This window comes from Coptis chinensis, chromosome 8 (genome assembly GCF_015680905.1).
Source record: "Coptis chinensis isolate HL-2020 chromosome 8, ASM1568090v1, whole genome shotgun sequence".
NCBI classification, from domain to species: Eukaryota; Viridiplantae; Streptophyta; class Magnoliopsida; order Ranunculales; family Ranunculaceae; genus Coptis; species Coptis chinensis.
The window spans coordinates 85,620,052-85,646,872 of NC_141463.1; the positions used below are offsets into that span (position 1 = coordinate 85,620,052).

Here is a 26,821-nt window from a genome sequence, read left to right on the forward strand (position 1 = left end):
TCAGCTTCCTATTTGTGCCTTTAACAAATCCGCTTGAGCTTTTCTTATATTGAATCACATAGTTATTCTTAAAAATTACTTTTGCAATGTCAATAGAAATTCGCAACAATTGAAAATTTGAGCGTGATGATATAATTTATCCTTTTGATGAGTGAGGAATGCAGAGATACGGAAATTAATGTTGGAATATTTGTCCAAGTTTTTTGAGCTTTTGTTAGTTGATTTTTTTAAAAGTTACTTGTTCTATAAACCAATTAATTAAGCATGATTAATTTTGAAAACTTGAGATGGTAAAATATTAACACCCTTTGTAAAATTGAAATGGGAAAATGAAAATTTAATAAAAATTGAAACACGGTGACAATTGAAATAGTAATTCAATAAATTAATTTAATGAAAATTGGACAACAATAGAAATACCGTATAAGATTAAGTAGATAATGAGAAAACCAAAAATAGTCGTTACCGGTCTATTTCGAACATGTACTTTTGAACATTTCACTCGTGACGGAAACTATTATATTTAGAGTATATGGATGAAATAGATTATTAGGAGTGGATGTGAAAGAATAACACAATGTGAGAGAAAACCGAGATTATTGAGAGACTCTAACAAAAATTCCAAAACGTACCTAATGAAATTTAAGCACTCCTTTAGAAAGAAAAAAATGTTAATTTAAGATGTATATAAGTTTTTCCCATCAAAAAAATAAAATAAAAGTGAAAATAAACAAATAATAATGATAAAATGGAATACATTTTCCCTTGGATGAGTACAATCTAATCTTATGGTATTAGATATATTAATATTTAATATCTAGCTAAAAATGTAACTTTTTTGTTCTTTAAAAGGTAAGCCTTCTCTAAATTCTTCATACGATTTGCTTCTTCCTCCAATTTCATTGTGGTAGCAATCTGTCCCTTCGCCATTTCTAAAGCTCCCCGAGCACATATCTCCTTATATTAGTATATATCCTAGTGAGCTTTTTCTACATTTTATTATAGCTTACATGACCAACAAAAAGATTAATCTTCCTCCATTTGAAGGAGATTGGTTTGTGAATGGCATGGAGCTGCCTAAAATATCAAGCCCGGAAAACTATGATTGGTCCGCTAAGGATGTCTTGGTTGTCCCTGATGATGAGCTTGAGCTTTTGTCTACTCCAACTTTATCAACATTCAACAGGAATGATTTGGCGATTAAAGGTAAACAAGTTATTTGTAGTGCTTCTCCGACCTCCACCTATGAATCCTTTTCGTCTGATAAAATTGACAAAAGTTCCAACATTCTTGGATATGTTGGTGTTGGCTGTCAGACTGGTGAATCTAGTCCCAGTAATATGACTTTTGTCAGCTTTAAAGATCTATGTCCTACAAACCAAAAAGCTCAAGTTTCGAACTCACTGATCACATCTTCGTCCAATCTGAATCCTTTATACAAAAGGCCAAACCAAGTAACAGTTGTGCCAAATGTTATGACTCACAAATTTACTAATCCTAGTAATAATCTTATAAGAAGTCAACAAGCGATCGCGACCATTCCTGTATTTGGTAGCAGTAATTCAGAAGTGATTGACTTCAACTGCTCATTTCCTGATTGTAACCAACAAATCTATGGTTCTAGCTTGGGTGAAAACCTTTTCTTCGGCTTAGATGGCCAATTCCAAACTACAAACCAAGTTGGTCACATTCCAACTTACTCTTTACCCAGTAGCAGATTTGCTCCTATTTTCTTGAATTCTAGGAACAAGCCCTTTTGTGGTTCATGTGGTCCTTTTATCATGAGAAGCCCAATTGGACAAGTTTCCAGTGTGAGCGATGCAAATCAATCTAATCAAAATATGTCCACAAATAATGAACAACAAGCGTCGTGTAGTCGCATCTCCTACGTCCGACGTCTTGCTTCCAATGACATAGCTCCCATCAACATCAATCCCCAGAACACCCTCGAAGGAAATTCACTCGTCCAGCCTCAGAATTCACATACATGTGATAAATGCAATATGGGTTTCCCCAGTGCAAAGGCCTTGGGGGGTCATAAGGCTGGCCATAGTAAAGCTAAGCGAAAGGAAATCATGTTGGCTGTTGGGCCGTTTAAATCACATTTTAAACTCTTCAAGCCCATGATCACATCTGAGCTCAATCAAACCTCTAGTGTTCCATCTCATCAGTCTCACGTGAACAAATACTTTTTGCCAAGTATTGGAAGAAAAAGAAGCTTCTATGAAAGGTCAGAAAGCATGCATTCACAGGACAGGACAGGAAGTAAGATGGGAAAGTCTGAATCGACTTCAAATGCTATAAAGCATGGAAACAATGGTGATAATGGAGAACGCAACAAGGGGAAGAAGCTCAAGCTTGATGAGAATCATTCCTTGATCTCCTTCCCCGCAGATGAAGAATCTGCCACAGAAGACGGGCAGGGAGAAGAGTCACATCAAAGGCATTCAAAGGACGAGAGTGAAAACAAGACATTTGAGAATGCAACTAATCCAGATGCGGCTATTAATTAATTGTGGAACTGTGGAAGGGACGCGGTGAAGCCGGTGCTGGGGAGCGCGACGTGAATACATGATGTATGTTGAAGCTAGAGATCGAAACTCAAGTTAGAAGAATGCCTCCCAAAGTCTACATAGCAATGGTGCGGTACGGTGTGACTAGACAATATATAGTGCAGTAGTAAGAGATGTATGAGTTGTCCCCTTTTTGCTGGAGCATGTTTAACATTACCTAGCGAAAAACAGTATGAGTTGTCCACAATTGAGTTTATTTCTTTCATTTTGTCATGGATTTTAAGTTGTCATTGATTGATCTTTGGTAGAATGCTTTACATTTCCGGCTCAAGGATGTTGAACTTAATTAAATGTTTGCTCCTGAAGAATAAAATTAAAATTGTTCTCCCTTCTTCAGTGATATTATCAATAGTTGCATATACTATGGCATCACTTAAAATTTCTTCTAGTGTATGGTATTTTGTAAGTTGTAAGGAAATTAGTCCATAACTGGCCACGGGTAAGAGAGCTAAGGCTATTGTCTCCAAATTATATATATATATCTTATCCATGGCCAGTGATATATATACAGTCCGGCTCTTATAAAGAACTTTAAATAAGAACATTAAATAAGTATCAAATCTAAAACACCCACAGCTTCACTTACAAAATAATTTAAAACATAATCTTTTGTGCATATGATCTACTAACAATAAAGAACATCTCTACAAAAATTCAACTCGTTTGACAATTTTTAACATTAGCAAAAAATGATTGCAAAAACTAGACATTTCTGGACTAATAGATATTTTTCAAAAATGGACAACAATTTTTATCTAAGTTAGAGGATATCAAACGAGTTGAATTTTTGTAGAAATGTTCTTTATGGTTAGTAGATCATATGCACAAAATATTAGGTTTTAAATCGTTTTATAAGTAAAGTTGTGGTTGTTTTAGATTTGGTCTTTATTTAAGATCTTTTTAGAGTCCTGGCTGAATATATATATATATACACACACACACACGAGTAGATTCCATTTATCACACTTTTTATACCATAGTTTATATCATGTCCCACAACTTTATGTACAATGTTAATTATAACCTAATTTTTTGTAGATGTGTTCAACCAACTATGAAAATCATCGATCTCTACAAAATTTCAACTAATTTGATAATGTTTAAATTAGCCCGCCTCCTAAAATGACCTCAAATAAGCTTGAAAATCATCGATCTCTACAAAATTTCAACTAATTTGATAATGTTTAAATTAACCCGCCTCCTAAAATGACGTCAAATAAGCTTGGCTTATTTGAGGTCATTTTAGGAGTCGGGCTAATATATATATAAACTTATTTAAGGTCTTACCACACTTGATATGAAGTCCATAGATGGTCCTAGTATTTATTATGTTCAAATTAAAAGCAATTAATCAAATCCAACTCATCATAATACATCTAATTTTAATTTTTTTTTACCATTTTAGGCTTGAATTTTAATGGTTAAAAATGAAAACACGCACTAGCTCCTTGCAACACACACTGATTTACTATGTGTTGGGAAAACTTTCCATAGAGAATTAATTATGGGTTAATTTGTCTAAACCCTTTACATTTGTCACCAGTTTATAATAAATCCCTCACATTCGCGGTCTAACTTCCACTCCAGTTCTGTTAGTATTCTAAAATTACCCCTAAAAAAACCGTTATTACATTTTGTCTTTTTTTTATTTACTCTTGAAAAATATTCTTGTTAAATACCCGTTATACCCTTGGTTCAGAGGTAATTTTAATATTAGATGAAATACCAACCGAAAAAGAATGAAAGTCAGCGGAAATCGTGTTGTTTACCACTGCGGAGGGTTTATTATAAACTGGTGACAAATATGGGAGTTTAGACAAATTAACCCATTAATTTTACATGCAAAACGAACATAACATAATATGGTTGGCTGATTGGGAAAGGCACAACAGCTTAAATTTCAAAAGCCCTCAGTTTAATGGGCCCTCTACATTTGCTTGAAATTTAACCAATTGTCGTATGTCATACACAGATATTCTGCTACCAGAGTTCTTATTTGGATCTCAATTTTGATGAAGATTATCTAGCCAAACGTTGGAGATACTGCCCATCCATAATAAACTTGGAGCAAGTGAGAATATATAATAACCATCTCAACTAATCTGAGTGAATCGCAGCTGCCCGCCTGGGGTGTTAAGTTTCTATATAATCAAGCTGAAAAGTGCTGCATTATTACAGATCAAATGATACAACTCAAACTAGAAAATATATAAAACCATCCTATTGCACAAATCAATTAGTACGTAAACAAACAACAAAATATAATTATATGGTCATCATCATATTATAGCACAACATGCACCATCATATCGGCCATTACAAAACATTAAAAAAAAAATCAGGCATGCCATCTGCTTAGACTATATATAACTTTGCTACCACGAATAAGCTGAGAGAATGAAGATGGGACGAAGAAAGAGATGAAGCAATTTAAAGCAGACACAAGACAACGAAACAAATACAACTGAATATACGATTCGAAGCGCCATATAACCGAATCAATAAAACGAAACTGGGATCAAAAGATCGATCTACCAAGACAAGGAGAGAAAGACAGAAAAGAAGGCTTAGGGCTAATTGGAAAGTTTTTGAGAGTGGATAAGAGCATTTTAATTCGTTGTACTGCTGGTCTGCTGGAAGAAGTCTTGGAACATGCAGAGTTGTACACGTTTGGTTACTGGATAAGTTATGGGTATGCCACGTTGGGTGTTTGACTAAATGAAAAGTAGACGTGTTGGGTAGTGAATGGTCTGTTTGACACGTGTGTGGTTTAGAATAGGGTGATATCGGATCGGATTAACCTATTTCGGAAATTTTTCCAAATATTTTCGGAACCGAATATCCGAGCCAAATCCGTTTCAATTTTTTTTGGGAATCAAATTATTTGTCGAAATTCGAAAATTTCAAAATAACACGGAAATTTCAAAATTCTTAATAAATTTCATATATCTCTTTACTTTCCACTATTTTTGGAAAAGAAAATTTGACTAAACTAATTTAAAACTTAAAAAAACCAAAACTTTACATGTCATAAACTAAAAAAAAAATATTATAAGAAATGTTCTTATGAAAAGCTAATTTAAGAACCCTACTTACCATGTTGAAGGAGAGAAGTGTTTGAGAGGAAGAGAAAGAAAGTGAAATAACTACTAAAATTTGTTTAGTTGTTTGTTTTGTTTTGTCCCTAGTGTAGAAAACTAGCATATGAATGAATGGTTATGATCTTATCAAATGGACAATGGAGTTTTGTTATATCATAAGTACATGGTTTTACAAAAAATCGAAAATAATGTCACCCCTAATTTTTGGATTTGACTAAACTACATTTACATGTCAAAACTTTTGGATCGAAAAGAATTTAAGAACCCTTATATCCGAATTCAATCCGAATTATTTTTGTTTTGAAATTTTTGAAAAAACAGAAAATTGGTTATCGGACCAATGGAGTTTTGAAAAATAGGTTTTACCCAAAGGATCCTACATTTGAATTTGGTTTGAAATTCAATCCGATTATTTTTGAAATTTTCAAAATCGAAAATTGGTTATCGGACCGTGAAAAAATACCCCCCTAGTTTAGAATAATATAGCGCAAAAAGAGACACCCCTAGTTTAGAATAATATAGCAGCAGAAAAAGTGGATTTGCCTTTGTATTGGGGGGTCTGAGTTTGAGTCCCTGCTGAAAAAATTCAAATTTAACATCAATTTTGGGTTAAAATGGGTTACATGGCCACATAGTATAATCTAAAGTGTTCAAAGCTATTAATAGTTTAGTACTAACAATTTACCTCTCAACCCCACTTGTTTTTTTTAATCACTCACAAATATGGGTAGATGAAATATCAGTATACTCTTGACTTGAAATAAAAAAAAACGGTTCAGATAGATGAAATGTCAAGTATATTTCTAATGGAAAATAATAAACGACCCGCTGTATATTGTATAAACAATCACCTTAACATGAGCTATGAACAATCACCTCAACATAATGTATGATTAGTAAGAACACCTATTGGAATATGAACAATTATTTAATACGGGTATGAACAATCACTATTCATACCTTAACATAATGTATGATTATGGCATAGTTATCAAACCCAACCCGGACACTGACCCGACAAAGGAACTGGGTCACCGGTTCAACCAGTGGGTCACTGGTTCAACCAGTGGGTCAATACTTAAGTTCAAAATATTATATAATTTACTTAGTACATACATTTTCACAACTTCGTTAGTAGCCCATGTGAAGGTTCGAGTCTATACAGGTTATGTTTTTCAAAATTAAAATGTTTCTTTACTAGTTTACTAGTTAACCGGGTTTAGCCTGGGTCAACTGCTTAAACGATCTACTATGTGACCCAACCCGGTTTGGTAACCGGGTCACCGGTTCACCGAGTCAAACCACCGGGTCGGGTCGGGTCTAATAACACTGCCTATTGGAGTATAAACAATCATTGTGAGATTCTAGATAGATGAGTATACTCTCAGGTATCCAATATATATAGTTTTTCCAGTTTCTTGTTCAACAAACTTTGAATAGGTGTGCACGGCAGTTGGCCAATGTACATTGTGTTCGGAAGACTGGGGTATTCAAGAGGAGGACTTGATTAAGATGTTGTATGGCCATGTTGTACTTGTTGGCGTTTTGCACAACTATTTTTGTTGAGAAATGCGGAATTCTTGTTACATGCAAGCCTGAGGGTTGTTTGTTCATCAGATTTGGTGTTGCAAGTTTCTCGCTACCCTTTTGAGGAGAGAGGTGTTGCTTCTACTTCTACATCACCATTTCCCTTATTGTGCTATGTTCTTGAGGTTTTCATGGACGAGCTTTTGGCGCACAGGGAACTGAGACAACATTTTAAAGTCGATGAAGTTGTTTCTCTTGCAATTGAGAAGCTGTTTAAGGACTGTTCAACTGTAGGTGATTGTGATACTGTGTTGAATCAGCAAAATATGGTCTCTTTTTGGGCTGTAATAATATGTTCCAAGTTCTGCACAACTATGTTTTAATTGAGTCCAGACTAATTTGTACAAGTTATTTGCTATTTGGCTATTTCTATCTTGAATTGGAATATTCAAATCTATATATTAAAACAGTTTGGTTTTTTATGCTGTTATATCGAGCGGTTGGGGTGGACGATCCTACGGTGATAAATCAATTTCTTTTAAGAGCTATATAAATCTACTATCTATATACTAAAACAGAGACTTATAATGGAGGATTTTCTCTCTCCTATGTGGCACTCTAATATGAGAGTTAATTTTTTTTTTCTCTCATATGTGGTACTATAATATGAAAAATAGTCTTTTCTAATAGCCTACAATCCCACGTATATGGAATCTCTTTGAAGAGTTTGAGTGTATTTCAAATTATTATATATTTGATCAAATAAAAAAAAATGCTAAAAAATAGGTGATTTGTAAAAGATAATTTCCTTTTACGAATCAAACACTTTTAGTGTTCCAATTCTTATATATTTGATCAAATAAAAAAATTGCTAAAAATAGGTGATTTGTATAAACTAATTCTCTATTACAAATCATACAATTTTAGTGTCTATGATAAAACACCGACTTATTTTGAATATATCCTTAACGCGGCCTCAAAACATAGTTAAAAACAATTATACAAAAAATAACATCACAAAATATATAATAGAAAATTAAAAAAAAAAAAAAACAAGGGCAAAACAATAATGACAAATATTTTAAAAAAATATATAATACTTAATGAAACTATCGTCAAAAAACAATTAATGGAGAACCGAAAACTGGATGCAAATGCATCGAACTAACCTCAAATAATATTTAACGGAAAATCGGAAACTGGATGCAAATGCAAGCATTAAACTAATCTTAAAAAATAATTAATAGAAAATTGGAATATTAATACAATTGCATTAAACTACCCTAAAAGAATAATTAACATAAAATCAAAACATGGATGCAAATATATCAAACTAACATAAAAAAATAATTGTCGAAAAATTGAGAAATTGGATGCAAAAATGCATTGAGCTAACTCTCAAATATTAAATTAACGGGAAATCGAATTGGATGCAACTACATTGAACTAACTTCAAATAAAAACTAATTATAAATTGGAAACATGATACAAATGCGTGAAACTAATCTTAAAAAATAATTAATGGAAAATCGAAAACTGGATGTAATTGCACTGAACTAATCTCAAAAAAGAAACTGGATGCAAATGTATTAAACTAACCCCAAGAAATAATTAAAGGAAAATTGGAAACTGGATGCAAATTCATTGAGCTAACCTCAAACAATAATTAACGGAAAATTGGAAACTAGATGCAAATGCAACTTTATCAAATAATAAATGAGAAATCGGAAACTGGATGCAAATGCATTAAACTAATCTCACGGAATAATTAACGGGAAATCAGAAATTGGTTGCAAATGCATTGAACTGACCTCAAAGAACAATTAACAGGAAATTGAGAATTGGAAATTGGATGCAAATGTATTGAACTAACCGAAAAGAATAATTAACGAGAAATTAGAAACTGGATGCAACTGCATTGAACTGATCTCAAAAAATAAATAATGAGAATTGGAAATTTAATGCAACTGTATTGAACTAACCTCAAAATATAAATAACGGAAAATCAGAAACTGGATGCAAATGCATTGAACTAACCTCAAAACATAGTTGGGTTATATGTTGTAAGAATGTCTCGATAAGTATAGTTTTACATTTAAAATGGTGTTTATCTTATCTCTTTCCGTATGATTGGGAACTCATTGCTATTCAAATAGTTTCAATATATATGAACTTCACCTTATTAGGCAATCTCACAGAACTTCAATCAAACTTTTTTATTAAACAACAAAATGAAGTTGAAAGGTTTTATCAAAGGTGAGTTATTTTTTTAATGGAGAGTGAGGTTTTCACGTTATAAGAAATTTGGTTGAGTGATCAATATAATATTAATATATAAGAGTTTATGACTATTTAATACTACAAACTTTCGTTTTTTTTCCTAAATGATACCCGAACTTTGTTTATTGCCTATTCGTACTACGGAGTTTCAATTTGTTTCAATTTAGTACATCAGTTAATTTTCCATCCAATTCCGTCCAATTGCACTAATGGTGTTAGTACTATTCATGTGAACAATGTTTTCACTATTCATACAATACTATTCACGTGAACATTGTTTTCACTATTAATGTAAACAGTGTTTTTCAAACATTCAAATTTTTGAAAAATATTATTCACATGAACAGTGTTTTCACTATTTACATGAACAATTTTTTTTAAAGAATCTTTAAAATTAATTCTTTAATGAAAAATAAATAAAACACTATTCACGTGAACAATGTTTTTTTTGTAATAATCTTTAATCAATCTTAAAAATTAGATTATTACAAAAAAAAAAAAAAAAGTTCACGTGAATAGTAAAACAATGTTAACATGAATAGTGTTTTTTTAATATTATTTTTCATTAAAGAATTAATTTTTAAGATTGAGTAAAGATTTTTTTTTTAAAAAAAAATGTTCACGTGAATAGTGTTTTTTGTTTTTTTTTCAAAATTTGAATTTTTGAAAAAAACACTGCTAACATGAATAGTGTTGTGTGAATAGTGACAACTTTGTTCACGTGAATAGTGGTGTGTGAATAGTGATGACAATATTCACGTGAATAGTGCTAACCCCGTTAGTAAAATTGGACAGAATTGGATGGAAAATTAACTGAAGTACTAAATTGAAACAAATTGAAACTTTATGGTACGAATAGGCGAGAAACAAAATTTGGATACCATTTAGGAAAAAATGTGAAAGTTCGTGGTACTAAATAATCATTAACTCAATATATAATAGTTCTGCATATTTGTAAATATTTTTCATAATAATTAATATAACAACACCCGTTCGTAGATAATCTTTGAAGATTTTACATAGTGAGTCATGGATAATTTAAAGAATAATTAATAGAAAATCGAGAACTGAATAATCTTCGATGATCCCACATAGTAAATAAAGCATAATTTACTTTTTATGTTATGTTTGTAAGGACACTATATATAGATTAGTAGAAGTTTGTATTACACACCACATTGGATAATTAAAAGGAAATCGGAAACTGGATTCAAATACATAACTGAGCTAAAAGAATAATTAATGAGAAATCGAAAACTTTATGCAAATGTAATAAACTAAACTCAAAAAATAATTAATTAGAAATCAAAAACTGGATGCAATTGCATTAAACTAACGTAAGATAGTAACTAACGGAAAATTAGAAATTGGATGCAAATCCTTAAAAATATTTAACGGGAAATCAGAAACGGTATGCAAATACATCAAACAAACCTCAGATAATAATTAATGGGAAACCGGAAACTGGATGCAAATGTATTGAACTAAACTCAAAAAATAATTAACAAAAAATCAAAAACCGAATGCAACTGCATTGAACTAACCTCATAGAATAATTGGTGGAAAATGGAAACTAAATGCAAATGCATTGAAATAATCTCAAAGAATAATTAACGGGAAATTAGAAACCGGATATAATTGCATCGAACTAACCTCAAAACATAAATAATTAGAAACTAGATGCAGATGTATTGAACTAACTTTAAAGAGTTATTAATGAGAAATCGAAAACTTGATCCAAATGCAATGAACTAATCTCAAAGACTAATAATTAATGAAACATTGAAAAATGGATGAAACTGCACTGAACTAACATAAATGAATAATTAACGAGAAATTCTAAATTTGATGTAACTACATTAAACTAACCTCAAAAAATAATTAACGGGAAATCGGAAACTTGATGCAAATGCATTGAACTAACCTTAAAGAACAATTAACATAAAATCGAAAATTGGATGCAACTGCATTGAACTAACCTCAAAGAATAATTAACGGAAAACCAAAAACTAGATGCAACTGCATTAAACTAAAATCAGAGATTAACCAATGGGAAATCAGAAATTGGATTCAAATATATTGAAATAACCTAAAAAAATAGTTAATTGGAAATCAGAAGTTGGATGTAACTGCATCATACTGACCTCAAAGCATAAATGTCCGCTTTTTTAGCCTTCTCACATGAGTAATTACGAGTAATTAGGAACCCAAAATGAAAGTGAGTTTATAAAAACAGACTCTTACATGTATGCAAACTGTATAGAAATTGTAAATTATCGAACTAACCTAGAAAAACAATTAACGGGAAATCAAAAGCTGGATGCAGATGTATTGAACTAGCCTCAACGAGTAATTAACGGAGATTGGAACCTGGATGCAAATGCAATGAACTAATCTCAAATACTAATTGACGAAACATCAAAAACTGGATGCAACTTTACTGAATTAACATTAATGAATAACTAACGAAATCATAAAGTGGATGCAATTGCATTGAACTAACCTCAAATAATAATTAACGGGAAATTGGAAACTTGATATAACTGCATTGAACTAACCTCAAATAATAATTAATAAGAAATTGAAAACTGGATGCAACGTACTACATTAAACTGATCTTAAAGAATAATTAATGAAAAATCATAAACTTGATGCAAATGCATTGAACTAATAATTCTAAAACATATTTGTATTATATGTAGGGGGAATAAATGTCTCGACAAATATAGTTTTGCATTTTAAGTAGTGTTTATCATAATTCTTTTATTGTGATTGAGAATGCCTTACTATTCAAGTAGCTTCAATATTATCTTCACCACATTAGACATTCTCACAAAACTTTAATCAAACTTCTACTGTTAAACCTAACAATAAAAAGAAGTCGATGAGTTTTATCAAGGTTTGATGTTTTTTTTTTTATAGAGAGTGGTGCAAGAAATTTAAATGAGTAATTAATATAATTTTCATATCTCATAGCTATGCATAGTTGCTAATATTTTTTAGAATAATTTAATATATCGGCACCCGTTTGCAGGACACGTTCATGTGATAAATATTTTCAAGTGGGAGTAGTGTATTCTTTGAGGATATGGAAACAATGAATCTGTTTTAGTGATTTGTACATATTAGTACGTAAGCCGAGCATTGATGATTTACCGTTAAATCACTATAAATCTAATAAAACTATTATACAAACTAGATCGAGTTTAAGATAATTCCATTTGAAATTACGGATTAATATCTTAAACCACAAAGTGAAGAGGCTATCTCAATTTGATCCCTTAGTTTCCAAGTACTTATGCACTATAATCGTTGCTCATTAACGTATTTCGGTTTATTTTCAATAAAAATATATTCTGATTCGAAAATTTGCCGCTAAATCACCATAAATATAAGAAAACTATTATACAAGCTAGATCAAGTTTAAGATAATTCTATTTAAAAATTATGGATTAATATCCTAAACTACAAAGTGAAGAGGCTATCTCAATTTGATCTCTTAGTTCCCAAATACTTATACACCATAATCGTTGCTCATTAACGTATTTCGGTTTATTTTTAATAAAAGTATATTCTGATTCGAAAATTTGTGTGAGACATTTTGTAAAGTTTTTTCAGCACACAAAATATTTAATAGATCATGGGCGTATGCCCGGGGTCCAAAATCTAGTCTTATCTAAGTTGATTCCAATTACAACTAAAGAGTCCAACTTGATATTAATCCTCATATATATATATATATATATATATATATATATATATATATATATATATATATATATATATATATAGGGGCTGGCTACCTTGACAGCTTAAAATGACAGCCCATCTTAACAGCTCATCACGTCCATTCGATTATACCCGATCCAACGTCCAGATCTTGCACTAATTTCACAAAGCAAATATGAGAGGGTACAATAGTCATTTTATTTTTCTTTCACAAATTAGATTAGAAAATTGGATAAAACTGGCCCTCTTTCTTCTTCCTCATCCTCTTTCTCTCTCACTCACTGGGGACACCCACCACCAAGTTTTCGGAGAAACCCACTACCACGTTTTTCATGAAAACTCTGCCTGGAAACTCAATAGAACCGGTTAACCCACAATCAAATCTTAATAATCAAAAGGAAAATATAATTAAAGTTGAATCCTTGAAACCCAACTCAATCAAGTTTGAAGAACTCATTTGAAAATTGATTACCTCCTGCTCAACAATAGAATCAAAGAGATACAAAAACTCACCAAGATTCTCAACTCAACCATCCATATCTTTAATTCCTTCCAATGGTTTACATAAAAAAAAGTGTCATTACTATATAAGGTATTTCTTTATCAATGATTCAATGGAAGTCAAAGAATTCACTTCAACAGATAACCGATCACCCACTTCATATTTATGAGGATAACTCCAAGGTAAATTAAACCCATCTCCAAATTGAAGAATTATACACAAATCAATACCCAACTATGAAATTTTATGCAGAGATGGCTTTTGTTAGAGGAAGAAGAATGGGGTTAAAATGGATTTTTGTGGATCTATTTTTTTTTTGTGAATAGAAAGTCAAATGACCATTGTACCCTCTCTTATTTGGGGTATGAACAATCACTGTTCATACCCCAATATGAGCTATGAACACTCATTGTTCATATGAACATTCATTGTTCATACATATTTGGGGTATGAACAATCAATGTTCATACCTCACTATATAAGCTGTGTACAACACTATATAACAGAGAAAGTTTATATACGACAATGTATAAGCTGTGCGTGTGAAAGACTACCAAAATGGTTAGATCTAATCTCGACCGCCCGATCTAAAATAAATTAGATGATCTAATCTCAACCGCTTACCAAAACAAAAATAAAGATGATATTATTATCGGGAAAAATCACTCCTCTCAATGCGCAAAAAAAAGGGGTATCTCAAATTAACCATTCTTTGTTCATACCACGTCATGAGCTATGAACATTTTTGTTCATATCACAATTGAACTATGAGCGGTGAGTGTTCATAGTCCGTCTTGTGCGTTATTATAAACAATCAATGTTCATAGTCATGAGCTATGAATATTCTTTGTGCATACTACAATTGGACTATGAACAATGAACATTGTTCATAGTGCGCATAATATAATTTATGAACACTCATTGTACAATATGGACTATGTTTATAGCTATGGACAATGAGTGTTCATAGCTACCGAACTATGAACAATCACTTTTCCAGTTCATTGGCGTATGTCAACTTCATTGACATACACATCATATGCCAACTTCATTGACATCATTGGCAAATCAGTATTGCATCAACTATGAACACCTGAATGTTCATAGTCTAACAAGAGTATGAACATTCAATGTTCATAGTCCACTAGAGTATGAACACCGAATGTTCATAGTCCAACAAGATAACATACCTTTTCCTATTTTTCACCATAGAAAACAAAAATCAAAAATATCATTCTCCGTTTATTAATAGAGAATAATCCAACTTTTGACAACTTTAAAAGTTAAAAACAATTGTCACATGCCTTATTTGCTTTCATTTGTGGTGGCAGTTTCTCCGCTTGCCACGTGCCGAAAATAAGACTGTGATTGAAGTTAGAACATTAGTTAATGGAATAGATGAAGGGGTATCAAATCGAAAGAGAATAATGTGTTGGAAATTAGTAATGTAGTGGTGGAAAAGGTGAAGAATGAGTCATCCGGAGAAGAGAAGAAACATGTTTGTGTTATTGATGTGAAGTGTGATTGTGAGAAAGAAAATTGGGATCTTGGAGGAGAAAGTTTGTAGAATTTGTCATTTGACTTGGATTTTCCGTCGTAGAGTTCAGATTTGATTCAAATTTTGGTTTAGGGTGTAAAAAAGCGAGCTTGGTATTGCACATCGGCATTGTCTTTGAAGCATGGTTTAAGTTGAGAGGCAATAGGTAATTGACTCTATTCCTTTTGTGACTTCGATGTCTGTTATGCTTTCCTTTGTAGTGTGAATTAAATTGCAATTGAATACATTTTATATCTTCCTCGTGCAAATTGGTGTTACGTCCGCTACTCTGTCTAAGATCCCATATGAATTCCAATTGATTTAAAAAAAGCGTGACTTGCTATATGTTAGAGAATAATTTTTATTAGCTGGAGAATTAGTGAGTTGCAAAGACCAATGACTCAATTCCTATACAGTAATTATAGCTTGTGTTAGGTCTCTAAAGCATGTGTTTACAGTAGTTCACACTCTCTTTAGCGGATGTATGTATTAGCTGCTACGCCTACGCCTATTACAAAGAAGCACCAAATATTAAAGATCTAATATGTTAATGGCATCTTGTATTGTATTGATAGTTAGCTTCTAGCTTTAGTTTACGTTTCCACGGGTTGTTCTTCTTTGCGATGTATGTCATGCTAGTGAGAGCGACATCGAGCAAAGCTTTCCTAGGTTTATCTTGAATCTTCAAGCTACTTGTTTTATGTTTTTCTCTATTTTTATTTTTTATTTAAAAAATTAAATAAATTTATAGTTTTTGATGTTTTTCTTCCGCTTTCCTCCCATTAATAGGAAGCCCGCTTCTACTTCCGTTGTTAAACATCTATTATTCTAAAATTCTTCTTACAGATGCAAAAGCATTACGTTTTCTAAGTGTAGCTTTTGTATTAAATGAGAAGAGCTGTTTAATTTTTCATGGTATGCCATTATTGATGGAAAGGATGCAATTGCACCTATCATTATCGCCAAAAATCTTGATAAAACTCATATATAAAACATGAAGAGCTGATAAAGGTGTGTTAGTGTATACATTGAAAGCTTTGTAAACTTAAAGCTTTGTTATCGACAATGTAAAAAATAATTCAATGCTATGCTATTGTTTATATGGGTTCATTCATTATTGTTGTATTTGAATGCCAATTGGATACAGAAACAGTTTTTTGTGGACTATGAACAATTTGTGGACTATGAACAAAGAATGTTCATAGCTCATGACTATGAACAATCAATGTTCATAGTCCAATTGTTCATAGTCACAAAGCCCACAATCTACTCACCGAAAATAACAACTGAAAAGTAAAACCCAAATAGGCGCCCGCCCTCTTATAGTGCTTGGGATATAGGCTCACGCCCCTAAACCAAAATAGGCACCCGCCCTCTTATAGTGTCTGGGATATAGGCGCACCCCTAAACCTAAATAGGCGCCCGCCCTCTTATAGTGTCTGGGCATGCGTACGCCCCTAAACCCAAATAGGCCTCTCTTATAGTGCACAGATATAGAAGCATCGTGACAATATTGCACCAACTCATTTTTTGAATGATATGAACAAAGAATGTTTATAGCTCATGACTATGAACAATCATTGTTCATAGTCCAATTGTGATATGAACAAAGAATGGAAGTCCCATTTCTTCCACAGCTACAAGGAAATTCCTCACATTCTCAAAATACTGATATGCAGACAAAGCTGCTCCATCAGGAACAACAATCGAATCACTCGGACTTTCTACAACTTAGGATCAGCTGCCTCATACCATTTTTCTAGTATCAATTATCCGACATAAAAAAAAAAAAACCGAAATCATTGGTGTAAGCTCCCAAAAAATTGGATAGTTTTATAATTCTTACAATTAGAAAAAAAAACACCCAAAAAAACAAGACAGTAAGAACATAACCAACGGTCCTTCCACACTCAACAAACATGCCATTCCACACTCAACAAACATGTCATTCCACACTATATAAAGGCTGGTAGTTTGTATTAAAGTTTTCAGTTTTGGTTTTGAGTTAATCATATTAAGAGTTACCACAATTGGACTATGAACAAAGTGATATTAAGAGTTAATCATATTATGGGCTATGAACATTCTTTGTTCATATCACAATTGGACTATGAACAGTGATTGTTCATAGTTCGGTAGCTATGAACACTCATTATCCATAGCTATGAGCTATGAACATAGCTATGAACAATGAGTGTTCATAGTCCATATTATAATGCATTACTATGAACAATCATTGTTCATAGTCCAATTATAGTATGCACAAAAGAATATTCATAGCTCATGACTATGAACATTGATTGTTTATAATACGTACAGTATGGACTATGAACACTCACTGTTCATAGTTCAATTGTGATATGAACAAAAAATGTTCATAGCTCATGACTGGTATGGTATGAACAAAGAATGGTTAATTTGAGATACCCCCTTGTTTTGCGCAAAGAGAGGAGTGATTTTCCCCGATAATAATATCATCTTTATTTTTGTTTTGGTAAATGGTTGAGATTAGATCATCTAATTTATTTTAGATCGGGCGATCGAGATTAGATCTAACCATTTTGGTAGTCTTCCACACGTGCACGGCTTTTGTACATTATCGTATATAAACTTTCTCTATTATATAGTGTTGTACCACGGCTTATATATAGTGAGGTATGAACATTGATTGTTCATACCCCAAATATGTATGAACAATGAATGTTCATATGAAAAATGAGTGTTCATAGCTCATATTGGGGTATGAACAGTGATTGTTCATACCCCAAATAAGAGAGGGTACAATGGTCATTTGACTTTCTATTCACAAAAAAAAAAATAGATCCACAAAAAATCCACGACCCCATTCTTCTTCCTCCTAATAAAAGTCATCTCTGCATAAAATTTCATAGTTGGGTATTGATTTGTGTATAATTCTTCAATTTGGAGATGGGTTTAATTTACCTTGGAGTTATCCTCATAAATATGAAGTGGGTGATCGGTTATCTGTTGAAGTGAATTCTTTGACTTCCATTGAATCATTGATAAAGAAATACCTTATATAGTTATGACACCTTTTTTATGTAAACCATTGGAAGGAATTAAAGATATGGATGGTTGAGTTGAGAATCTTGGTGAGTTTTTTTGTATCTCTTTGATTCTATTGTCGAGCAGAGGTAATCAATTTTCAAATGAGTTCTTCAAACTTGATTGAGTTGGGTTTCAAGGATTCAACTTTAATTATATTTTCTTTTTGATTCTTAAGATTTGATTGTGGGTTAACCGGTTCCATTGAGTTTCAGAGCAGAGTTTTCATGAAAAAAGCGTGGTAGTGGGTTTCTCGAAAACTTGGTGGTGGGTGTCCCCGGTAGTGAGGAGAGAGAAGGGGGAGGAGGAAGAAGAAAGAGGCGTCGGTTTTATCCAATTTTCTAATCTAATTTGTGAAAGAAAAATAAAATGACTATTGTACCCTCTCATATTTGCTTTGTGAAATTAGTGCAAGATCTGGACGTTGGATCGGGTATAATCGAATGGACGTGATGAGCAGTTAAGATGGGCTGTCATTTTAAGCTGTCAAGGTAGCCAGCCCCATATATATATATATATATCTCTTTATTTGGATATATATCCACGCGATCCAAAACTATATAAATCTAATATAAGTTGATTCCAATTAGTAAACTACTACTCAAAGATACTAATTGATCCAACGCTATATAAATCTAATCAAAATTAACTATTGCAACACGGAATGGTAATATGTGACATGTGGTAGAGTTTGTATGATCCTAAATAATAAAGGTAATAAATCAATTTCTTTTATACTTTATTCACAAATTCCCTTTAGACAAAACAAAACTATACAAAGATGGGTATGAACTTACAGATGTGGACAGCATGAATTTTGGAACTAACGTGCATACCAGATTCTATTTTGAATATAAGTTATAATCCAATTCTTTGGTGACAATTGACAGGCATCATGATCACAAGTGCTGCATTGACACTCTAGGATAAGATTTTCTTTATGACTAAAAGCTTATTGGCAAGTGCTGTATGAAATGAAAATATGAAATGGAATTGGAACAGTTTGATGGTTGTGCTGTTGATGAAAATCAGGGATCTCTCTCTACCTTTTCTGCCGTGGAAGGCCGGAATTTGAGGTAAGGGAAAACTTTGTCACTTGAGTTTGAAAATACCTAACTATGTAAAGAGTACTCTTATGTAAATTTAGATGCGTCTTGAAGATTGATTGTCAGAAGATCATTTTAAGTTACATGTATAATCTTTGAATTTTATGATTTATTAATTCAAGTAAGTATAGAACGGCGCTATCAGTTTCACCGAAGAACTAAAGTGTATAGAATATTGTTAACATTAATCTACCAATTAGATGTCGAATAAATGAAACAATTCCCCTAATTAATCGGTTACTTAAATGTTAAATCACTATTATTTAAAGTTAGCTTTAGTGTCTTCTCATAGTTTGATTCAAGAATCTAGAGTTCCTTGACAAGATGGGAATCCTAACCGCCAAAAATTATAGTTTCATGATGTTGTACTTGATCTGAGAAAAAGAAAATTATAAATCTCAGCTAACAATAAAGAAAACACAGTTGAATTTCTTGTAACTTCTTTTTTCTTTTAACTTTCATATTAGAACGAAGTTGCAGAAGTAGCAGCAGCTAAATTTTTTTTATTACTAATAATACTTAGTTGAATTTCGAAGAGATGGGAATTGCCATCAGCATTCTCAACTATGTTCCCCATAAATTTGTATAGGCCGCCTTGCCTTACCTAGGAACACTATCTGATGGATACTAGGATTCGAGCAAATACTAGGCAGCATAATAATAACTCCATGAACCAAAAAGTTATGACCCGTCATATTAGAAAGCCAATGTTGGAGATAATTGTACCGATCTAATGCTAGAAAACTCGATTTCCCACGAAAAAAAGAAGCAATCTTTTTAGACTATGCTGTTGGGCAAAAGGGAAGCAATCTTTTTAGACTATATATGCTGTTTTTGTTTCTTTTGCGAGACAAACATTGTCATTATCTAATTTTTACACTTTTTTTCTTTGCCTCTTTTATGCTTTTAGACCATTTTGCTATGCACACTAAAGTATAGTACATGCATGTAGCTTTGGTAGAAGTTCTAGTGGATCGGAACTCTTTATATTTTCATTATACAAAAGTCGATAACTCTAATTGGAGGTATTGGTGACATTGTTGCATTTTGCACGACTCCGAACCTCCCTTAATAGTTGTTCCTGATCATAGTTGTATACTACTTTCATTTATTTGCTGCAATTTCCTTATCAATGTTTGATTATCAGCCATGGATAAGGCACCCTGCAAGTGCATTTGATGTTTATGTTGTCGACGCACCACCTAAATCTACCAATGAACCTACTGCATCTGTTAAGGTATTTGAAGTTCCTTTTTCATAGTTTGGTTATGTTTGATTCTTACATGATTTCAAACTTTTAAATTTTGTAACAAAGAAAACTCTTTTGTAAATTTGACAACGCTCTCATTTAATTTTTTATGCCGCTTTTCATGTACCTTGCATCATGCAGCAAAGAGAATTGGATTATATAAATCGAGTACGTGAGCATAAACAACGGATTATTGACCACGTGCTTACTACCCTTGCTAAGGTATGTAACATATATACATTCATTATATGCGGTGGTTGTTTACTGCCTTCTGATGGTTATGTTTTATCAAATATAAAATGCAAGTTTTGGAAAAACAAGGAAATAAAGGCCATCAAGTCCAATCACCTCCTGTGCAAAATGAGGTTGTAGTTACTCCTCCACAATCCACTCTTAATGTTAGTCTGACCAATGCTTTTACACCCTCTTAGCCTTCTCGGCGCAAGTTGGCCCAACGCAATAGAAGAGAAAGAGAGTTCATAAGTGGTAGAAGCAGCAAGTGAACAAGAAGGAACTTAGAAGTAGGCCTTCAAAATATACCTGTGTCAATGGCTTCCTATATGTAAGTTTCATTTCTTTGTGTGTTTTCTATAGAATTGTTTTCAGTCAAAAATATTTCCATTCCTAGCCCATTATGATTTTTTTTTCTACATATTAGTGACACCCAAAACGAAATAGTAGAAGTGGATGATCTTAGTGTTAGTCCGACCAATGCTTATACACTTTCTCATACTTCTCGATGGGAGTTGGCCCAATGCAATAGAAGAGAAAAAGAGCGCATAAGTGGTAGAATGAACAAGCGAACTAGAAGGAACTTAGAAGCAGACCTTCATAATATTCCAATATCAATGTCTTTATATATGTAAGTTGAATTTTATAGTGTTTTCTATAACATTGTTTTCAGTAAAAAAAAAAAATCCATTCCTAACTCATTAGGATTTTTTTTCCTACATGTTAGTGACACCCAAAGCGAAATAAATGTGGATGATTATTTTCAGCCTCTTACAACTAGTGTTAATATGGCAGAACCTGTTAATATGCACAACAATGTCCACCATTATCTGGGAAAGATGGATGTGGAATGCTCTTTTTGTAAAGCTGTGCACTGGAAAGATGAAATGCTAACAAATACATCAGTCAAAAGACCATTTTTCGGGATGTGTTGCAAACAAGGAAAAGTCAGTCTTCCTCTACTTAGTCCATTGCCTCCTGCGATTCAAGATCTATATGATGGTAGTGACGCCAAAGCCAGGTCATTTAGACAACATCTTCGTCAGTATAACTTGGCTAATGCATTTACTAGTCTCGGTTGTCAACCAGATGACCGAATATTTAGCGGTAGCGGTCCTATTCCATTCACCGTTCATGGTGAATTACGCCATCAAATTGGATCGTTACTACCAGAACCTGAGAAAGATCCGACTTATGCTCATCTTTATGTTAATGACCTAGCCAGTGCCCTTGATGTGCGTCATCGCCGAAATCCAGAATTGAGACGTGATGTTTTAGATGTCATTTAGAGTACACTGTCGAATTGTAATAGATTTGCTGAAAAATTTCGTCAAGCATATGATATATTGAGTGCTCGCACAGCTGAGGAAAATGACGTGCCAGCTTATCTCCATTATAATACATCTATTGACCGACGGCGATACAATCTTCCTTCAGCAAATGAAATTGCAGTTGTTATACCTGTGGATGGAACTGAAATTAGAAGCACAAGAGATATCATTCTTCTTTATAGATTAGGCAATGCACTGAAGCGGATTGATGAATGTAATCCCACTTATCTACCCCTACATTATCCTTTGTTTTTCCCTCGGGGTGAGCTTGGGTGGTCAACCGAAATGACACTTTATGATGTCAATGACGACGATTCGAGGCAATTGACTCAGATGGTGTTCTATGCATATCATTTGTTCGAACGTCATACTGAATATTCAGCAATACTCTGTGGTGGAAAATTATTTCAGGAGTTTTTGTGTGATGCTTGGGCTTCTACTGAGCAAAATCAGCTATACTATCATTATACCCACCAAAAGGATCTTCGTGTTGAAGTGTACATGAGTTTGACAGATTTAGCTGAGGGTATGGATCCTAATCAGGTTAGTCAACGGTTTATTTTGCCATCATCGTTCATTAGAAGTCCAAGGTATATATATGAGATCTTTCAAGACTCGATGGCTATAACACGTTACAATAAGCATCCAGATATATTCCTTACGATGACGGCTATCCTCACTGGCCAGAAGTGCAAGAATCCCTTTTAGAGAACCAAAATGCGTTTAATCGACTTGATGTTCTTGTTCGTGTTTTCGAACTGAAGAGAAGAGCTTTAATGAAATTTATCAAGAAGAAAAATGTGTTTGGCCGTGAAGTAGCTCATGTGTACACCATTAAATTTCAGAAGCGTGGCCTCCCGCACATGCATGCACTCTTTTTCCTCAAGCATGAAGATAAAATTCGTACCGCAGCCTAAATTGATCGAATTATATTTGCAGAATTTCCCGACCCAGATAAGGATCCCTTGCTCTTTGATACAATAAAGAGTTGTATGATCCATGGACCATGTGGTGCTAAAAATATGAACTCACCATGTATGGAAAATGGCAAGTGCACAAAGCATTTTCCACATGAGTTTACAGACGTGACAACCATACAAAAAGGCGGTTATCCACTTTATATGTGCCGCAACACGGGACGTGTCTATATGGTGAAAGACAAAGAGGTTGACAATAGGAACGTTGTCCCATATAATCCACAGTTGGTGAGGATGTTTAATTGTCACATTAATGTCGAAGTGTGTGCGGGATTGCAATGTGTTAAGTACATCTACAAGGGCAATGACAGAACAACAATGGTGTTGGACGGCGGAAATGAGATTAAATAGTACATTGATGCTAGATATATTGGACCACCAGAAGCAGCTTGGCGGCTATTTGGGTTTTCTTTACATGAAGAGTTTCCAACTGTTGTAAGGTTATCTCTTCACTTGCCAGGTATTTAACACTTGATTAAACAAATTTCATCAATATACTATTAAGTTATACTGGAATGCCATACTGTTAAGTTATGATTTGTTGCCAAGTATGCATCATGTTGTGTTCAACCCTAAGGAACCGATGGAGAATATTCTTGAGAGGGCGAAACGACAAAAGTCGAGTCTCACTTCATTCTTTGACCATTGTGCTTCAAATCCAGATGCTCGGGCCTATACTTACCAAGAATTTCCTAAGCACTTTGTTTGGCACAAAACATAAAAGGTATGGACTAAAAGAAGTAGTGGTTATGCTATTGGCAGGATGTATTTTGCCAAGCCCAACGAGGGAGAGAGGTTTTACTTGCGTCTACTATTGACCATCATAAAGGGCCAAACATCATTTGAGGATCTACGCAAATTTGAAGGTATTCTTCATCCAACATTCAAGGCTGCGAGTGTTGCACGTGGATTTCTTGAAGATGATGGAGAGTGGATACATTGTTTAGAAGAAGCGGTGATAATGAATACTGGATATCAGCTAAGGAGATTGTTCGGCATTATTCTGTTGGAATGCAATCCAGTGCAACCACATCTGTTGTGGGATAGATTCTCAACAAGTATATGCGACGACCTGACGCACAAATTACGAACTATCTTCAACATTCCTAATCCATCAAAAGAGCAGGTGTCAGTTATTGTATTAATGCCTCCTTCATGTAGCCTATATTATATTATTAATACACAATTTTCCTGAAGGTGACAGATTACGAGTTGCATCTATTGGAGCAGTTCCTCATGGAATCTAAAAACAAAACTCTAGAAGACATTCCCCCGATGCCCCGACCACTCAAAAAATGGAACAAAGGGATTGGAAATAGACTAATTTAGGAGCAACACCAACTCTAGTACGTTTGATTTACAATATGGACAAATCAACCATAACATTGATCGTCTTAACAATGAGCAACGTCATACGTTTGATACCGTGGTTGATTCAGTCATGCAAAATGCAGGGGGAATTTTCTTCTTAAATGGAGCTGCGCAGTCTGAAAAGACATTTGTGTATAATACGATTGCAACTAAATTTCGTCATCTAGGACATATTGTGATTGCAGTTGCCTCATCTGGTATTGCGTCACTTTTATTAGATGGTGGTAGAACAGCTCATTCAACTTTTTCTATTCCTTTTGATGTGTTGGAGAACTCTATGTGCGGCTTCAAAAAGGATTCACTCCAAGCAGGTCTGTTTAAAGAAACAAAACTGATAATTTGGGATGAAGTCTCGATGCAGCATAGGTTTTGTATTGAAGCAGTCGACCGTTCACTCCGAAATGTTTGTAACAATGAAAGACCATTTGGTGGAATCATTGTTGTTCTAGGCAGTGACTTCCGACAAATTCTGCCAGTTGTACCACAAGGTGAACGTGAGGATATTGTAGGTGCATCACTAAGAAGGTCTTTGCTCTGGAAACACGTTAATGTTTTATCTTTGGTGCAAAATATGAGATTAGACAGTGACTTGCCAGAGAACGTGTTGTTCTCCAATTTCTTGATGGAGGTATTACTTAATTTCTTGAAAAAAATAAATGTTTTTTGCTGACCATTTTAAATTATACACAATCACTCATCTCATATGCTCTCATTTGAAATTTTCAGGTTGGAATGAAACCAGAAGAAAGTGTTCAATTGCCGCCAGAGATTCAAAATTGTAGCAATCTTCATGACTTGCTAAATAATGTATATCCCAATCTAAGTGAGCAATATGAACCTGACTCAAATTATTTGACCGAGCGGACAATCCTTTCAGCATGCAATGATGACGTTAGCACTATAAATGCTACGACACTAGATATGTTTCCTGGGGAAGAAATTGTTTGCTTAGGTGCTGACAAGTTAGGCGCTGCCAGTGTTGTTGATAGTGGTAACGCAAATAGCTATCCGACAGAGTACTTGAACTCACTCGATCCTTCTGAGTTGCCTCCATTCAAGCTTACTCTCAAGAAGGGATGCCCAGTAATGTTGCTGAGAAATATAGCGCCAACAGATGGACTTTGTAACGGCACACGCCTGATGATTATGTGCACAAAGCCACACGTGGTGCAAGTTCTAATCTTAACTGGAGAAAAAGCAGGGAATGTATGCTTTATCCCGAGAATATCATTAACGCCTTCGACCAATGAAATACCATTTCAAATGACCAGACGACAGTTTCCGATTCGATTGTCATTTGCAATGACGATAAACAAATCACAGGGCCAGTCTGTTAAGTACGTTGGTATTGATTTGTGAAACCAGGTGTTTAGCCATGGTCAATTATATGTGGCGCTATCAAGATGCACTTCTTCAAAACGAATCAGTGTCATCCTCCTTCCTGATTCTTCAAACCACACAACTAATATTGTGTATCCTGAAGTCCTGCTTTAGTTTGAGAGAAGGTGTATTTCATAACTTTTGAGCTTTGATGTTTATTTCTCAATTTCTTTTTATGCATATGGTTAGGAAATAAGGAACCCTTCATTGTATGTGAGAATTTGAATCTAGATCAGCTAACTGGTTGTTATGTCGTAGCATTTTGCTAGATAGAGGAATTTGTTTTTTGGTTTCTAGACAACAATATTTTTAGATAAAAAAAAATACAATATTTGATAGGATAATGACTTCTTAAATATTTTGATAAATGAATGAATTTGATGCATATGTTTATATAACAAAGGTCATCATAATCCAAAACAATCTAAGTAGCATACACCCTCCATAAGCACTCAATATTAATTTTGTAAATAATAGTTATTAGATTTTTGTGTTTCTTTTACAGCTTTTTAATTTAATTAATAAAAAAATAAATAACGTTATGACTCGAGTGGCGTAGCCACGGGTTAATTTCTAGTAAATTATATAAAGGGGTTATGTATTGAGAAACTCGACCCAGAGAGCTCCAATCGACCGGTTGTAAAACCATGGTTTTTTCCTAACAATTTAAGAGTGGTCTACTTGGATCCAAAAATTGTGACATTTGCGGGAATAATACCTAGGATGCAGCCTCACCGCAGATACTTGTGTAAGGGCATCTCCAATAGGGATCCAATAGGGAGTGTAAAATTACACCTCCATATAGGCTCCACCTAAGTGCTATTAAGATTTTATAACGCCAATTGCAAATTATTGGATAGT

The 26,821-nt window shown here is 33.6% G+C and overlaps 1 protein-coding gene across 1 annotated transcript; it reads left to right on the plus strand.

The window, feature by feature from the left end:
- The first annotated feature begins 6,643 nt into the window (after window positions 1-6,643).
- On the plus strand, window positions 6,644-26,217 carry LOC147483797 (uncharacterized). The gene is made up of 6 exons (XM_086579647.1): window positions 6,644-6,740; window positions 7,292-7,495; window positions 19,348-19,391; window positions 20,569-20,658; window positions 20,812-20,892; window positions 25,307-26,217. The coding sequence occupies exons 1-6, from the start codon at window positions 6,644-6,646 to the stop codon at window positions 25,937-25,939; spliced, it is 1,149 nt and encodes a 382-aa protein (XP_086435773.1). The 3' UTR covers window positions 25,940-26,217.
- The last annotated feature ends 604 nt before the right edge of the window (window positions 26,218-26,821 follow it).

What these genes read in the sequence shown, in the direction of transcription:
- LOC147483797 (XM_086579647.1), top strand. Translation starts at nt 6,644, where the DNA reads ATGTATGATTATGGCATAGTTATCAAACCCAACCCGGACACTGACCCG. An exon ending in GTGGGTCACTGGTTCAACCA is followed by an intron (nt 6,741 to 7,291) that starts GTGGGTCAATAC and finishes TTTGTTCATCAG; the next exon opens with ATTTGGTGTTGCAAGTTTCT. An exon ending in AACCTACTGCATCTGTTAAG is followed by an intron (nt 20,659 to 20,811) that starts GTATTTGAAGTT and finishes TGCATCATGCAG; the next exon opens with CAAAGAGAATTGGATTATAT.